Source organism: Ixodes scapularis, unplaced genomic scaffold (genome assembly GCF_016920785.2).
Source record: "Ixodes scapularis isolate PalLabHiFi unplaced genomic scaffold, ASM1692078v2 PGA_scaffold11__112_contigs__length_91849675, whole genome shotgun sequence".
NCBI lineage: Eukaryota > Metazoa > Arthropoda > Arachnida > Ixodida > Ixodidae > Ixodes > Ixodes scapularis.
In genome coordinates, this window is record NW_024609837.1 from 61,286,636 (window position 1) to 61,304,846 (window position 18,211).

Genomic DNA, 18,211 nt, shown 5'->3' on the forward strand with positions numbered 1-18,211 from the left:
TAACGACCATGCTGGACGCAATGCTGCCCCATGAGCCATCTGACAATCAGAGCGACGACGCCCAGGTGGTTGCTCAACGCGCCGAAGAAGTCCGCCAGCTCGCCCGACTCATGATTCAAGACCAGCAACGCGTCGACGCGGGCCGCTACAACCTTCGTCGCAGGGACGTTCACTTCCATCCCGGAGACAGGGTGTGGGTGTGGACGCCCATCCGTCGCCGCGGCCTCAGTGAGAAACTGCTGAAACGGTACTTTGGACCATACAAGGTACTTCGTCGCCTCGGCGAGCTGAACTACGAGGTGATGCCCGACGGAACAAGAACATCATCACGCCGCCCACCACGACCTGAAGTCCTCCACGTCGTGCGCCTGAAGCCGTACTACGCTCGATAGGACTGTGGATCTTATGTGTTTTTTTATGTGCTTTGTTTTGTTTTGTGTTGCATCGGGGCGATGCACTTTTTTAAAGGGGGAGTAATGCCGCGCGCCAAGTAGGCAGCGCGGCCGTAGCCTAACGGTCAATCATTCTGTTGCCGGCGCTCGCAGCGATCGGTCGATAAGATGGCAAGCTCCGACGGAGCGATGATAACGGCCGTTGCCGGCCGCGGTATCTCGTCTGCTGATGTATATAAGATACTTCTGCCTTCTCTGCCTTCTGAAGCAGCCACTGTGAATTCTGTTTTTCTACACTGCGACGTAACCGGCCGTCCGTACCGAATTGAGGACTTTCGAGAAGAACTGCAACGACTGCAAATCCTCGGCGACGTGGCGTCTTTTGGCGCCTATCAAATGAACCACGTGTGGCTCGTCACCTTCCACTCTGCGTCAACGAGGAACCGGCTGCTCGCCGCCAAGGAACTGACTGTCAAAGGCAAGCGATGTATCCTCATAGACCCGAAGAACTCGGAAACCTGTCTGAAACTTCACTGGGTACCTTATCACGTCCCCGACGACACAGTTCGACCAGCACTGGAGCCATATGGCAAAGTACACGAAGTAACCCGTGAGACGTGTAGAGCCCAAGGTTTTCAAGGAGTCCAGTCAACAACAAGGCTTGTTCGGATCACTCTCAAGGAAGGCGTCAGTAAAGAAAGCGTCCCGCATCAACTGCGTTTCTTCGGCGGCTCTGCACTCGTCCTAGTGCCCGGACGAGCCCCGCTCTGCCTCCGGTGTAAGAAGACCGGCCACATCCGAAAGGACTGCCGCGTCCCCCGTTGTGACGATTGCCACCGCTACGGCCACACAAGGGAAAACTGCGTCAAATCTTACGCAGTGGCAACGGCTGGACCACTTCCGGACGAGAACACCGACCTTATTATGGACGAAGCGGAAGCCGAGCTAGCTGCCAGTGCGAACGCCACCGTAAGGACGCTTCCTGCGGCCCCGAGGATTGCCGAAATGCCGACGTCTGGAACCAGGGAACCTTCTCCACAGGTCGAGCTCCCCTCGGACGCTCCCTCTGGGGAACCACAACAAGGTGGCATGGAAGCGCCTGTTACAACGCCGGAGAAAGAGTCGCAACTTACAGCCAAGATACCAGAGCCAGATGGTGGGTTCTCTGACAGCGAAATGCGGGACGAAGCCATGGTAGCGGGAGCCGCTACACCAACCAAGCGACCGCACGAGCAAGACCGAAGCCCTGGGGCAGAGGACGGTATGCCGACCCAACAGCGTTCGAAACTGGTCACGCCGTGTCGCGGACGGCGCAAGCCGCCCACGCTCCGTGCGGCTCTGGACAACCGCCTCGAGACGGACTCTTAGCACGGAACCTGGCACGAACCTTCTACCGCGGCTCGTAGTGAGTGCTTCTCCTTGCTAGTTAGAGCGCGTCAGTATAGGGTTTTAGGTTTCCTACCTTTCTTAGCTAACAAATGAAAAAACGGTTTAATGTATTAACCCTAAACTGCATCAGCCTAATTGTGCGGAAGAGAAAACAATGGGTACTCAACGAACTACTGAAAAGGGATGCCGATATTGTGTTCTTACAGGAGACGAAGCTCGCCTCCGACTTACAGGTACAAGAAATGGCTTTGTTTTTTGAGAGACACTTCAGTCTTTTCCATTCTAACGCTGTCACGCACAGCGGGGGAGCGGCTCTTCTCATTCGAAAAGATAAAGCTTTCACGCTACTTCCCGAGTGGGAAAGTGATAAGAGTGGAAGGATCTGTGCAGTAGATATGCTGTTTCACGGTGATATCTTTAAGCTTGTTTGTGTGCACGCACCAAATGCGCCAGCCGACCGCAAATCGTTTTTTATCAATCTACGGGAATACTTAGATACGCCTGCAAAGACGATACTGGCGGGAGATTTCAATTGTGTTTTAAAGGCACGAGATTGCTCCAACGGGCTAAAATCGGACTCCAGTGTCGTAGAGTTGAATAAACTACTGCGGGATTTCGATCTTCAAGATGTGACAGAGGTGGTGGCAGCACCGGGTCTAGTATATACCCATTGGCAGGGCACTTGTCACGCCCGTCTCGATCGAGTGTACGCTTCAAGTGAATGCGTGGCGACTGCTGACGCATACTCGGTTACCCCTGTGGCCTTCTCCGACCACGCAGTCGTTTCGGTCTGTTTAGGAAGAGCAAAGCGTAAGGAAAAAAGAGCCTCGAGCTGGAGCTCCTGGAAAATGAATGAAAGCCTTTTAGAGGATGAAACTTTAATTAAGCAAATTAAGGACGTCATCCGGAATACAAGCGAAGTAGGCGCGGTAGATGCCGTCAGCTGGGAATTGCTCAAAGAAGAAGTAAAGTTAATTACTTTCCGGTTCAGCCAAGAAAAGGCTGCACGAGCGCGAGCAGAGAAACGCTCCCTAGAAAATACTCTGCGAATCTTAGTTCGTGAAGAAAACCATACTCCAGGAGTATTCGCGGAAGACATTCGCGAATGCAAATCGAAGCTGCTCTCGCTTCTAAAGGAGGAGTACCAGGGAGCGATGGTGCGATGTAGGCTGCAAGCGCTACAGCTCGAAGAAAGACCGGTTAAAATCTTCAAAACTAAAGAACGTTTGCACGTACGCCGCAACCAAATAACATCGCTACGAACTGGAGATGAGATTGTGTCGGAGAAAGAGCGAATAGAAAAAGAATTGGTCGCCACGTTCACAAAACTACTGGGAGGGCAAAAATATGGAAGTGGAACCTGTCTCGAGGAATTCTTGGAAGTTATGCCTGAAATTCCTTCAGAGATCTCGGAAAGAATAAACAGTGAAATTACGGAAAAAGAAATTGAAGAGGCGATTAAAACTCTTAAAGTCAGGAAGTCACCCGGAATTGACGGCCTAGGATCACTGTTTTATAAAAAGTTCACGAATCTGCTAGTCCCGCTGCTTCGGGCCGTCTATCAAGACATTTTAAAACGCAATTTGCTGCCACCGTCGATGCGACAAGCATTGACTGTGCTTATCCCGAAGAAAAACACTGCCTCCAGTGTCACTACTGTAGACAACCTAAGACCAATCAGTCTACTGACCACAGACTACAAAATTCTGGCGAAAATTCTTACCAAACGTCTGGAGGTGGGATTAAGCGGCATCGTAGGAGAGCACCAGCCCTACGGATTTAAAGGCAGATCCATCACTACAAACGCGCACACAATGAGAATCATATGTGAGACAGCGGAGGCGGAACAGTACCCAATTGGAGTACTGCAAGTAGACCTCAGCAAAGCGTTTGACAGAGTGTCACACTCCTTTCTTTTTGCGCTTCTTGAGCGATGCCGCCTAGGAGAAAGGCTAACGAAGTACATAAAAATTTGCTACAAAGATATCACAACCCGGCTGTTAGTGAACGGACAACAAACTGCCCCGATAGAGGTCAAATCGTCAGTTCGGCAGGGATGCCCGATGTCGCCTTTGTTATTTGCTCTATATTTGGAACCTCTGTGTAGATCAATCATGACCGATGTCAATATTTGTGGTGTTAATCTAGGTTCCGAGCCGACCAAAATATTAGCCTACGCAGACGACGTCGCTTTGATCTGTTCGTCGAAGCTAGAGCTGGAACTGGCTTTGAATCATATAAAGGACTTCTGCAAACTATCAGGAGCAGCCATGAACACCTCTAAATCGACCGGATCCTGGCTTGGCCCGTGGACGTTCAAACCAGAGGAATATATGGGAATAAAGTGGTCTTGCTCACTCGATAATTACCTCGGTATTCGACTGGCGACGGAATCCTTGAGCACTGGCCATGAAGGTATCCATTTAAACAAGGTTAACGGCAAAATGAACGAATGGTATGGAAGACATCTCTCTCTTTTTAACAGAACGTTTGTCTGTAATTCTGTCTTTTTCTCGAGTGTATGGTACGCGGCACAAATTATACCATCCCGGCAAGGAGAGATCCATAAATTCCACAGACTTTGTGCCACGTTCATCTGGCAATCTTTATTTGAACGAATGCGTAGAACCAATTTGTTTCTGAGCCTGTTCAAAGGCGGTTTGGGGCTTGTGAACCTAGAGTTAAAAATAAAAGTTCAACGCTTTCTGTTTTTCCGGGACCAGATTAATCCGGTGTCAACACGAGCGCTAAAACGTCTAGGGGGACGGTACTTGCCCTCCTGGATAGTAAGTACGGAAGAAGCCTCAATGAAAGCACCAGTACTCAGATTTTATAAAGAAATTAATGATGCGATCCACTTCTTCCACGCCAGGTTTTCCTGGGACTACCTAATCCAAGTGAACAGAAAAAGGCTGTATTGGGATACTGTTGACTTAGTCATTCCACCTCCAATGTACCGCCCCCCACCGGGAAATTCAGAAGGATCGAGTGTATTCAAAAGATTGCGTAAATTCCCTGTAAAAACAAGCATCAAAGACTTCTTCGTAAAATTTCATGTAGAAGTGCTGCCTGTTAAAACATGGCTTGAGAGAAAAGGGTTCTTTGTAGCATGGTCGACTTATTGTGCACTGTGTCCTTTCCCGGAGACTTTGCAACACGTTTTTCTGCTCTGTACTAATGCGGAAATATTCTGGTCTGAACTTCGAAATGCTTTTAACATCAGTGCACAGTTGAACTGGGAGAACTTGAAATATCTTCAAGTGGAGATGGGTGAAAATAAAAAATGCACAGAAGTGCTATTGCTGCTCGGGTTGCACGCCATCTGGAGATCTCGAACGGACCACACGCTGGTGTTAGAAAAGGGCAAACCTGCTTGGCACCACTTTGTTGACAACTTTGCATACACCAGTAGCCTCCTGGAACACACTGAAATGCCGGGTTTTGAGTCATGGCCAGCGATGCAAGTCGCTTTAAGAAACTATATGGTAAAAAGAGGAACATTTAAGCACTAGACATTGTATAATGTTCAAACCTCTATGTGAATGTACCGGGTTATGCATATGTAATAACGTCTCATTTTGTGCGAGTGCTCTTTGGCCAAGGTGGCCCTCTGTAATGCTTTTAATATGTAAATAAACACATTTTACAAAAAAAAAAAAAAAAAAAAGCGGCCGTAGCCTAACGGTTATCGCGCTTGCCTCCCACGCGAAGGGCCAAAGTTCGATTCCTGGCCGCGGCTACGCATTTTTGTTGACACTGTAATGAGATGTTCTGGTGAATTCGAGAACCGTCTAGCTGATACGAGTTTAGAATGTTCTACGCGTCGAACCTTCTACGTCGAATGCTCCAGAAGCCAACGCGTGTACAAAAGCGGCTCCGCGTGGCAAGCCGGAGTCAGTTTCGCCCCAGCGTTCGACTCTGCTGCTACGCCGACTTCGACGCCCGCGACGCTCTGTTATTATCTTTTCTACCCTTTTATTTTGGCAAACGTTCGCCGCATTAAACGTTTATTTCTTCCTGTTCATTTCTTGTTTATTGGTCACCACCTGTGACAATATGGCCCTTAGCCTGTAAACTGTGCAAAATGTAATGAAAATATATTGCATTGTGTTTTGGTTGTCTCGTCTAATTTTGAGGTTGAGAACATAATTCTGATATCCAAAATTTTTTGACAGAAGCGTTGAATAAATGAGGTGCTTACTTTTGTACACTTCAATATCACAGCCGTCTTGTAGTTCGAGTGTTTTTGTTTTTTTAAATAGGCAATCTTTTATATGCGCGCAAAATGAGTGCTTTTTAGGGGTAAAAACAAGTGCCTGGCAAAGGCATCAAATAAAGATAAAGAATAAGTGATTTCCATTAAAAATTGTGCCAACCTTTTTGGGGATCAGGTCAACCTGAATAAGTACCTGATAAATGACCTGCGAGAAATAACTGCGGGCTCGACAAAACAAAGCAAAGCTGCCGAGAAGTGCAACTGAAGTAATTACAGCAATGTCCCGTTAATATGATCATATTCCTATTCCCCTGGAAATTGTCCATAGTGTGAGTTTCCCATAATAACGAGGCATGCGTTTCCAGAATTCGACCATGAAACCTTGTGTAAAATTGGTGTGTCCATATTAACGCCGTCCGTATTAAGGAAACATGACTGCACAGTACTGAAGATATCTTACATAACGGCTTGCACGCACTCCAGAACACTGTAAAACTACAGCAAAGTGTAACTGCAATAGTACCGGGTTTAGGAGAGTTTATGAAACGTTGTGGAAATGACCAGATGGGAATACCTGACTTATTAGTATATAACGAACTAAGTATACAGATGCCCGTCAAAAAGCTTGCATTTTTAATGAATATTTTCAATCGTTTTTTTTTCGCCTGCGAACAATATAATGCCAGTAACGCTTAAAAACAGATACGATGATATGCCTCCAGTTGAGGTTAGTGTCGAGGAAGTACTAAAGCTACTAAAAAGCTTAGACGAAACTAAAGCGATTGGCCCTGATCAAATTTCGCCTAGGGTTCTGAAGCGCTGTGCTGACGCCATTGCCCCATATCTTTTTACAATGTTCAATCAGTTTTTGCTTAAGGGGTCATTACCGAATGATTGGAAAGCAGCTCATGTAATACAATATTAATACACAAGGAGAGACCCCAAAAAGATGTTACAAATTACAGGCCAATTTTTTTAACATCAATTTGTTGCAAACTACTTGAGCATATTTTGTATTGCCAGGTAATGCAGCATCTTAGTTACCATGAATTTTTCATAGATTCTCAACACGGGTTTAGGAGAGGTTATTCTTGTATCACGCAACTAACCGAGCTCCATCATGATCTTGTCATGTCCGTAGGTAAAGGTGAACAAACTGATTGTGTTTTCTTACTTCACAGATTGAATTGTTTGAAAATAGATATTACCACACTAAAATTGATTCAGTCATACTTGTCTTCGCGTCAGCAATGTGTAATTTGAAACGGCGAGGCGTCTCATTTTGTTGAAGTTACGTCTGGTGTACCACAGGGGTCGGTTCTGGGGCCATTGTTATTCTTAATCTCTATCAACGATATTCATGTCAATGTAACTTCCCAGCTGAGATTATTTGCAGATGATTGCGGTGTGTGTACGCGTATAAAAAACGGGGAGGGTTCCGGACAACTGCAGGCTGACCTAGATCGAATAAAACATTGGTGCGATGAATTGGGGATGCAACTTAACGTAAAGAAATGTGTTTATGATAGCTTCACACGTAAAAAAAAAAGTTGAGAAACAGCATTATTTAAGCAATGACCTAGTAACGAATGAGAATAGAGTAAAATACCTCGGAATCATTTTGTCATTCGACTGCACGTGGGATTCGCAGATTGATGATGTCATTATGAGGGCGGGTCGCGCACTTAGCTTTGTCCAAAGAAAGCTAAAAAACGCTACACAAAAAATAAAAGAACTAGCGTATCTTGACTATGTAAGGAAACTTCTAGATTACGTATGTCCTGTGTGGGACCCTTCCAGAAAATATCGCATTGATGGCTCGGAAAATAATACAAAATCGTGCCGCACGCTTCGCCCTGGGCCAGTACGACCGTTTTTCTCTAGTAACTAACATGAAACAATCACTAGGATGGTCGTCATTGGACCTTCGGCGAAAATATTTACGGTCGAAATTTTTGTACAACATTGATTATGAAGCTACTGGTAGTAATAGCTCAGCATACCTCTTCATACCAAATTATTTTTCCAAACGTAATGATCGTGTGCACAAGATACGCGAATACTGTACTAGGACGGAGCTCTGCGAAAATTCGTTTTTTTGTGAGGACGCGATCAAGGACTGGGAAGCATTACAGGAATGTATAGTTTGTGCTGCAAATGCTGAGACGTTCTTTTCGTTATTATTCACCCTTTGCAATAATGCCTTCTAGGCGCCGCAGGAGTTCTCTGAATAAAAAACAAGAAATGAAGAATAAAGAATAAAGATGCAACATCCAGTTCTAGGAACTCCAGGCAGCAGCGTAAAATTAAGACGCAGTCCGAATCCAGTAACTGCTGAATCAAGTCGACGGACCTTCTCGAGTAGACGTCTTCCTTCTCCCCCGATTGCCTAACTATCTGCTATCTTTGAAGCCGCGAGAGGCAACCTAGAAGTCGAGCTCAATTACGTACAATTTGTTTCACCGTTCGATGGACCCGAGAGGACACTACAAGCCATCGGAGCCAATCCCGTGCAGCGTGCGCATCACGTGACCTTCCGGAGGGACGCCGCCACGGTCGGGGCGCTTAGTCACGTGGTGCGGCCAAAGCGCCAGATTGGCTAGTGTGATACGTAGCATCCGCTGCGGTTTATCGTAAGGTGAACTGGACTGCGGTAACTTGAACTCTCGTCTGAGGTTTGCAAATGTGAGCGTGAAAAGAAATTGTGGAAACAAAGATAACAAAACGAAACTATGCATTTAGGTTGCTTGCAGGGGGGCCATAAATGCGCAACGCACCGAATTGTAGCTGCCAGTCTTCACAAACAGCCTTCTGAAACTGCCGAATGTGAGTAGCACTTTTCACATAGCAACAAGTTTTTCAGCTGATAAACGCAGAACAGGTCTTATGTCACAATCTAGTTCCTGAGGCACCGGCAGATAATATGAAGGATGAAAGTCGTACGTTTTGTCCGTTATTATATTTCTCCGTCGCTTAGAATTTAGATTAGGATGTTTCCACACCACCTTCCTCGCATACTTTTGCTTCTTGCAACTTTTCTGCTCTCCTTCCCTCCCCGAACTTATCCTCCATGTTTCTAATAAATTTTTTTTTAAATGTGATGTAACTGTAGCTTTTTACTTCGTTACACCTTACACACCCAACCTAACGATCCCATGGAATCAATGAAACAGCGTTAAAATCGCAACGTCATAGTTTTCGTGGTGTTTCTGCGCGTGTTCTATTATAACTTGGCCATTCACGCACAAGGAAGGCCCATTAACTTGCGCTTTTAATATACTCGTCCGTGCCTTTGACTCCGTTCTTACATATGATAAAACGAAGTGTAATTCCGTCCGCGTGGCTATGTCCTTGTGTGTCCTCCGAGCTATTCATGTTAACAACGCTTTGCCAACTAGCCTACCTTAATATTTAGTAATTGCAGACATATCTATGTGGTTATTTGCTATCAAATGTTTTTTCTCATTAGTTAACGCGATTTTTGTGAGTTTATGTGTGCGTGGATGGAGCGGGAGGATGAATTTTCTCCATTCTTTTTTTAATTTCTCTATGAGCATACAGTTTTTGCTTGGTAACATTAGTTCCTTTTGATAACCAGATCAAGCAACCATGGTGGCCGCCATTTCTTGGCATAATGTGTGGTTGGATTCGACTACAGGCCAAACGCTGACACAGTCCTCGCGTCCAGTGCGTGCTCAGAGCCAGGGATGGGCAAAATACATGCAAATATGTATCGAAATACAAATACAAAATACTTCGTCAAAAATGTATTTAATTACAAATCTAATTACATTTCCAAAAAAGCATTTAAGTACAAGATACAAATACAACCAAATCCATTTGGTCTCCTCCAAATACTTTTCCAAATACATTCCTCAAAATTTGCGTCAGCGACTTCAGGGTACCTGCAACGGGTTTCTTGGTATCTCATTTTAATTTTGCATCGCACACTCGGGAGTTAGTGTGCGAGGCTCTAGTAACGTAATAGAAATATAATAAAAAATGAATCAGCTTGGACGTAATAGGTGAAAAAAGTACAGAGCTTCAAGCAGCTTTTTTTTGTCCATTACATTTTTGTATAGACCAACGAAGAACCGAGACGACCAAGACGCGCAGCACTAGCTAGAGAATTTTATTTCGTTGCAACTCGCACCAGTTACGAAAATCTGAACGACCCGCGCATTTAGAATGTTCCAGGCAAAAATATGGGTGGAAATCAGGCTGGAAAGCATCACAGGTTGTCACAGGCCCTTATTTTGCCAGTCTGCCTGTGAACGTCGATTTCGTCACTATCCTTGCCCTGGACTAGCACCGTAATCACAAAGTCACTAAACGCTTGTGCTTGATTGAGAGACACTGCATTCGGTGCAGAACGTAGTTTTCTTCCTGCTCTGGACAGTGACAATAAATTTGAGGGATGTATTTTCGCCCACAAAATTGTATTTAATTACAATTGTGTTTCAAAGAACCACGTTTTAATATTTAAATACACACGTCAAATACATTACCCAATTTGTAATTAAATACAAATGAAAAATACAAAAAAGTATTTGAAATACGTATTTCAAACACTTGTATTTGAAATACTGCCCATCCCTGCTCAGAGCACGTGCTCAAATATTGGCATTTTCGGATCATTGGCGCAAGCAGCTGCTAAATGGTGCGCACTTTCGAGAATTGTCTATTACGGAGGCCTGATCATGCTGACAAGGACCAGAGGGCCACAGAATGTCTTGAGTTCAAACCATCAACTCGCAGAAACATGCGTCACGTGATTTGAGGTTTCATAACCTGGTTCCGTTATGTTGTTTTGCCTGATGACCGAAGCGCGGAAATTGATCTCACGTGGCGAGGTCCCGCGACGTAGTTACGTGATGTTAATTGCATCATTAAATTTCGCAGGGAGATTGTTGGGACGATTTTACATGGTGGCTCTTTTGTAACAGTATTGTCCTAGTATTCGGGTGATACAACACATACCGTGTTAAAAATTGGCGAAAATGCGAAGAAACATCCTGATGTCCGCGCACGGTTCGATCCCAATTAGATATGTTTTGTCGATTCCAATTGTTTTTACAAAACTGAAATGTGCTGGTTCTATTTTAGGTGAAATGCGAGGATATATTTATTTAATTTCATATGATACAAATCAATAGATGAGTCTTTTTGATTCCGTGCCACGTGCTCGTGCCCAGAAACATTCACCGGGGATGAGATTCTGAATTGATAAATAGGTGTCATGAACTTAGCTATCAGGATTATCTAAAGATTCTAAACCATCTGCGGACTTACTATGCGTTTATCTGCGTAAATGCAACAATGATATTTTGCCAGATGTAAATAAATGCATATACGTGTAAAAAGGAATATAGCCCAGCGTAAATCAACAATGAATCTCAGTGGAGGGAATTTACAGGACAGGCGGACAACGACACGCCTCTTAGCGGGGAGCGAAAATATTGTGATCATGTGAAGGTTCAAATTGTATACCAAAAACTTGATTTGAAGATACGTGTGTGGCAGAATTATAAGATGAGGGAGACATAGAACCTTATTGACTCATTGCAATAAGACAAGCAGACAACGAGGCAGAAATGCTCCTAAACTCTTGTACAAAGAGTTCGCTATCTGTTTTCTTAAAGCTCATTTTATGGTGCCTAGAACGCACCATAAACTGGTGTATTTAGCGCCCTCTCCTGCCCTAATATCAGAAGGGTCCCGAAGTGGCAAGAAATGAAGTCACACGGGTCGGTGGATCATGCTGTTGAAGGTCGCGATTCCGACGGTTGGCGCTGACGTCCTCGCAAAAGGGACTAGCGAACACAGATGATGCTGTCGCCGCGGAATCCCAACTCTTAACTGCTGAAATTTCCGTGGACGGTTCAGCTGGAGAGCGACAGTCGTCTGCCATTTCTTGCCAAGTCCAAGCGCAGAAAATAGCGTTTGATCGCGGCTACTGCAATAAACCAACGGCATGATTCGGTCGCAGAGGGGATCAACACTAAGGATGTCAACATCATTTTGGGACCTCTCAGTTCCTTTGCCTTAGTCAAGATCAAAATCTGGTTTATTACGAAAGCAATAGCAGGCAGTGTTTTACAAGACCGCCAGCGAAATGACGTATGAGCCAGGGCTGGGTATACCCGTCTTTTACCATTGTAAGGCGCCGGAATCTTCTGAAGCAGGAACTAGCTACAACCGATCTGCGCACTTCGCAACGCCGACAAGGGTATACCGAAGCACAGTCAGCATCACGAGAGCGCGGAGATTTTCACCGCTTAAAGCCTTCACCAATAAGAGCCCAAAAGCTTTATAATCCTGAGCTTCGCATGCTTAATGGTACGCTTTATTCAAAACTAAGGCGTGTGCACACGATCTGGTCCAATACTGACATAATAACCCCTAAACGAAAAAAAAAGAAAAACAAAAAAGGAGAACACAAGTATTAAAGTTTTTCGACTCCCCATGGCGCCTTGGCGGCAAACAAAGAATTAAGTGTCCTCGGAATTGAGAGGCTTCACAGCGAAACCTACCGTTCCCATTGAGTGTCACAAACTTGAAAAGTGACGACGCTGAAGCGTCGCATTAACAACTGCCCCACCCCTTTTCAACCCCCCCCCCCCCCCCCCCCCCCAGAACACCGGAGATTCTTTACATAACCAGGATTGTAAATGAAGGCCGCGCGCACAGTGTTGCCAGACGTCAGTGAAATTTCGCATAACACAAACTGGCTCTTTATAAACTTGACAACTGTATAAATCAGAATGCATCTTCACCTCGGAGATAAAGATATCTATGAATGTGGAGTTGTTTATCTTCCTTCAATATTGTGAATTATTTCCGAGCTTCGGTGAGTGTGATATCACCGAGTGTAAATGTACGTATCATATATTAATATTAATCCTATTGACTATTGACATATGCACGAGTAGTATATATCAACTGGCGTACTTACATTTCTTATTGGTACAAATAAGATAGCGGAAATGGGACAAGATCATGGAAGCAAGAAAGGACAACCACTTAAGTTTCAACTAAAGTGACTGGCGGCTGATGGAACGCATGACGTGGGAAGTTCCAGGCATTTACAATCATCTTCGCAGCCAATGCGATTCCGGCGTTAGAAAGTCAACCATCGAATCACGAAGCGACAAGCTTGATTCTTCCTTTCCTGAGCTGTTAGAGATTATACCTATATTCGAGAAAGGGCATGTACAGTTGAAAGCTGTTTGAAAACTGTCGCCTTTCCTGTCTCACTTGGTTGTCATTGTCCTGTCTGCAGTATTTTGCCCTACATGCACAAACTGTAGTTGATGACAGTTTAAGAAAAATTTACTCTGGAGTTCCGAGTATCATATAGTCGCTCTTCAGCCAATGAGCTGCGGCAATGGCAAATAAGAACAACGAGCAACGAATAGCGAACCAAGAAACGCTTACATATTAAGTCACGCCCTGGGAGTGGCTATACGGCGAGCAAGTGTTCTAAATTGCGTCTTTCGCGCATCGAAATGCAACGAGGGGAAAGCCTATCAAAAAACAATATACAGAGCATGTAAAGAACGAGAAATGACGAGAAAGCCCTGCCCGCGTCATCATTGCTTGAGGTCGGGGGGAGACAAACGCAAGAGATGCTCAAGGACCAGACGCTCTTCCACACCGTATAGCCCAACAACTTTGTTATTCTTCTTCGAGTGCATCAAAGACATGGAGGTAGACAAAAGGGGAGACGACGTTCCGGCTCAAGTCAGCCAAACGAGCAACTCTCAACTGAAGCCGGATGTAGAGGTCACGGTGGTTAGGAATGCCCCAGGGGTGACCAAAACGGTCGTTGTCGGTGAATCAGCTGTCTTTTCCGTCCAAAGGCGTCTTTCTGCTTCATTCATTTCTGGTCATCGTTGGAGGTGTGTCCCTTCAAACCGGAAGTCTCTCCCGGCTTCAACTCTGGTGGCATCATGTCGCCTCCAGGAGCTTCGAACCTCCATGATTGAAAACGCTCAGTTAAATTAGCGCTGCTTTGTGTTATCTTACATCGCATTGGTCATTGTTGTTTGTTGTCACTGTTTCCTATTGAAAGTAATACTAAACACGCGAGTAAATATTCATCTCAAAGATCTCATGTGCTTTTTCGAACGTCTTTGAAATGATTATTTACTCGCGTGTTTTCTATTATTTCAACAAGAAATGTAATGTTGAACATTCGTTTTTATAGGTCGTTCAGTGGAACCCTATTTTTGTTCATTTTTTGATTACCCAGTTCCCATATCAGAGGACAAATAAATAATATTTGCTTTGACATCAGTAATGCTTTCGATAAATTGAATCATAATCTTCTACTTCATAGGTTATCTCTGTTTGCGCTATCACAGTTAAATCACAGTTATCGGCCCCAACTGTGATCGAACTGAACTGAACTGAGCTGGTGCTACACGGTTCTCTGGGACCCAGTTGAAGCTAAAACGAAACTAGTTCTTCTGCCACGTGATCAGCCTGATTGTTAAAGTAATTTACTCGGAGACACATCTTTTTATTTATTATAAGTATATTGTACATTATGTTTTATACCTTGTTGCTATGTCGCGGCGTTTGTGTACCAAAGCAGATTCAGGGCTAGGTTGCGCATATTTTAGGCTAGGTAGTGCAAGCTTCCGCCCACTACGATGGGTGCACCCATTACTATTGTCCATTTTTAATGCTGGTCCCTCCGCCATCTTCGCTCGTTTGGCTGCTTTTCCGCTTGCCGGATAGCCGCGATCGTGTTACCGGCTGCTCGGACGCCTAAACCTATTCCTTCATGGATATTCTACGATTCTTTCTAGACGCCTCCCTCTGTATTCTGAAACAGTAAGTGCCTCGCAAAAGATGATCGGCGGCAGCGGTCTTGCGGACAGGCGCCATTTTACCTCCATTGGGGAAGTTCGTTCAGTTGAACTGAAATAGGGGAGCTCAGTTGAACTCAACTGTCACTAGCGGCTCGATGACAGTTGGCGCCGCCGTGTAACTGCGGCCGATCGCAATTGAGTCAACCTAACCTAACCTAACCTAACCTAACCTAACCTAACCTAACCTAACGTAACCTAACGAAACGTAACCTAACCTAACGTAACCTAACCTAACGTAACCTAACCTAACCTAACCTAACCTAACCTTATCTATAGTAGGTTACACGTTGAAGGCGCCCATGTAACTAGGGTATAAGACGTATTTAACTGGTCGTCAGAGTTGTGTAAAAATATCGATCAGCTACCCCGATATTTTTATTACAACATCTGGGGTACCCTAAGGATCCGACCTCGGGCCCCTCCTGTTCCTTATTTTTATAAACGACCTCCAATTGTGCATACAATTTTAACATCTGTTAATGTTCTCTGATGATATCAAGATATTTACCAATATACGATCATCCGATGACTGCGTTCTTTTGCAGGATGATATGTTTCAAGAAAGTGTTCTGCAAATATCTTGTTACTCAATCCAGAAAAAAACAAAACTATACTGACAATGTCACGAAAACGCGAAATTTGATATTATGCGTAGGTACTTCAGACCTCAACTATTACACGAGCCACTGTTGTTCGCGACCTTGGGATTTATTTGGACACCAGATTTTCTTTTTCCTCTCATGTCACGCAGGCAGTCGCCTCTTCAGTAAGAATGCTGTACTTGCTATCACGCTTGTATTGTGACATTACTATGGTCAGTTACAAGCCAAGAAGGTAGTGGAAGCTCCTCCCCACAAGCGTGGTGCGCCCGCTTCAAACCCCTCCGCAGTCGAAAAAACAGTTCGCTGAAAACGCCCTTCTACTCCAATGGATAGATATTAGCTAGAGACGGACCTTGTAGCGGGCGACAGCTTGCACCACCTAGCCGAGGCGAATTATGTATTTAGGCCTCTACATTACTCGCTCCGGAAGGTTGAAGTAAAAAGAAGGCTTTAGTGGCAACAAAACTTGTTCGTTACTAAAGAGATGAAAAAAGTCTGTTGATTTCAGACCTGAGTTGGAGCAGTAGTGCAATTATATGAAATACTGTAAAACCCTTTATTTTCGCGGCCCCTAGTTTTCGCGAATCGGTCACAGATAACATAATCGCGACCACTAAATTTCGCGAATTCCAGACGCCTGCATTGAAAATCTTAAGGACCAAAATTTTCGCGCGCCCTTAAATTTCGCGAATTCTTCGATTCGTGAAATTCGCGAAAATTGAGGGCTCGCGAACATTAAGGGTTTTACAGTAAGAGGCGAAAAGAAAGCGACCTTTGCTGGACAAATAAATATAAATTTTAAGTTTCATAAGTAATGCATATATGGTTGTTAGCTTTAGCTTGATAACCTTCCTACACGAAATGGGTAAATTCCGTGCATTCGCTGCGTTTATTAAACATGGGAAGCAAAGAACCCCCCCCCCCCCCCCCCAAAAAAAAAAAAAAAAAGAAATCCTGCGTTTCGGGTTTTGAAATCTCTGCGACTTGGGTTTTAACAAATTCGAAGACGTCCTTTATTTTCCGTTATGAATCCCAAGAGACAGCGGAATTGCAATTTCTCCCATTCTTCTTTGTCAAGAGAGTCTGATGCAGCCTCGTCGTCTACGCCAAGGCGCCTTTACAGGAAGCATCAGAGCGGTGATGTCCTCAACCGAGTTGCACGGCAGCTGATAATGAACGTGTACGTTCAGGTGCGACACGCACCGCCCGCGAAGCCCGGCCAGCCCAACCTCCCTGTGGAGGAGTCGTAGATCGAAGTCAGCAAACTGCTTGGCGTTGGTGTACGCACCCTTCTCGAGATCAGGAAGCAGGCAAAAGAAATGAGGGACAAGTTGTGAAGCAATCTCGGAAGCGCCCAGCAAGTGAAGGCAAGAGGCGGCGCAAAGTCAGGTATGGTGACTTCACGTTGTGCGCGCTGAGATCGTGCGTCCACCGTTTCTTTCGACGGAACGAGGTCCTCACGGTCAAGAAGATAACGGCCGAATTCTACACGAGCACTGACGTTCCTTTGTTGAAGGCTTGGAATCGGCGTCGCCTTCTCCACGACATCGGATTCGAGCATGACAAGAGTAAACGAAATTCGCGGCTGATTGAACGAGAGGACATCGTCGCCTGGCAGCCGAGCTACCTGTACGAGACGTGGATGGTGGCAGGACACACCGTCTCAAGGGTGTGGGTAGACAAGACCGTGGCCTCGTCTCACGACGCCTTCATGCGTGGTCTTTCGGATGGCCTCAAGTTGCTATCAGGGAAGGGCTAGCGTCTTATTTTCACCCCCATCGACAGCGATGAAGGCTTCGTTGACGGCTGCCTGGACGTGTTCCGTGGCCAAAAGACCGGCGATTACCACGAGGAAATGGATGGCGCCCGCTTCGAAAAGTGGGTCGACGGTGTCCTGAGCAATGTGCTGACCGGAAGCGTTATCGTCATGGACAACGTTTCTTACCATTCACAGGGTAGGAAGCAGTGCCGACCACGAGGTCCCGCAAGGACGACATCCGACAGTGGCTGACGTCTAAAAAATTTCATGGATCCCCAAGATGCTGAAGAAGCAGCTCCTCAACATTGTGGCCTTGGTGAAGCCACAGTTCCTAAAGTATCGTCTGGGCACTGCTGCCGAGACAGCTGGCTGCACTGTGGTCAGGCTCCCACCGTATCACTGCGAGGTTAATCCTATTGAACTGATATGGGCCCAGATCAAGAACGTCGTTTCTGCCCAAAACAGGACGCTTAAGATCGTCAACGTGGGGACACTTCTCAACGAAGAAGTTGGGAAGGTCACCACTGACAACTGGATTAATGCTGTGAGGCACGTTGTTGACATTGAGCCAACGCTCCGACGAGGCGGTGCCACAAGTGTGCACATCGAGCCCATAATCATTCACCTGGATGGAAAGGACACCCGATTCGAGAGTGACCTTTCTGGTGTCGGGGCTTTTGACGAAGCTTAACGCCAACATTAAGGAGACAGCGTGAAACATCTCGGTACACACAACGGTCCTTTTAAGGACCTCTCGTATGCTGTAAAATCGGATTGTCGTTCCTGTCCACCACTGACCTTCCGTGTCTCATGTTGTCATGCTTCTCTGCTTGTTGCCGTATAGCGTTGTTCCTGGCTTTTCGACATGGCAGCCACCAGACAAACTTTTTCTATTTTTGTTGCGATCATGCCTAAGCTGGTCTATACATTGCACTGTGCCATGAATCACCAGCATAAAGTTAAACTTCGTGAAA

General features: G+C 45.5%; 2 protein-coding genes across 4 annotated transcripts in view; both read left to right on the forward strand.

Annotated features, from left to right (window-relative positions):
• The first annotated feature begins 647 nt into the window (after positions 1-647).
• On the forward strand, positions 648-1,796 carry LOC120846782. Its single transcript, XM_040218658.2, has one exon. The coding sequence runs from the start codon at positions 789-791 to the stop codon at positions 1,758-1,760; it is 972 nt and encodes a 323-aa protein (XP_040074592.2). The 5' UTR covers positions 648-788; the 3' UTR covers positions 1,761-1,796.
• Positions 1,797-8,778: 6,982 nt separating this feature from the next.
• The window catches only part of LOC120846800 (endothelial lipase), a 90,928-nt gene continuing 81,495 nt past the window's right edge, over positions 8,779-18,211 (forward strand). For all 3 annotated transcript variants that reach the window (XM_040218677.1, XM_040218678.1, XM_040218679.1), the window contains exon 1: positions 8,779-8,823. The gene's annotated coding sequence lies outside the window, so the exon portion shown is untranslated. The remainder of the gene's footprint in view (positions 8,824-18,211) is intronic.

Coding starts and splice junctions, on each gene's coding strand:
- LOC120846782 (XM_040218658.2), top strand. CDS start 789: ATGAACCACGTGTGGCTCGTCACCTTCCACTCTGCGTCAACGAGGAAC.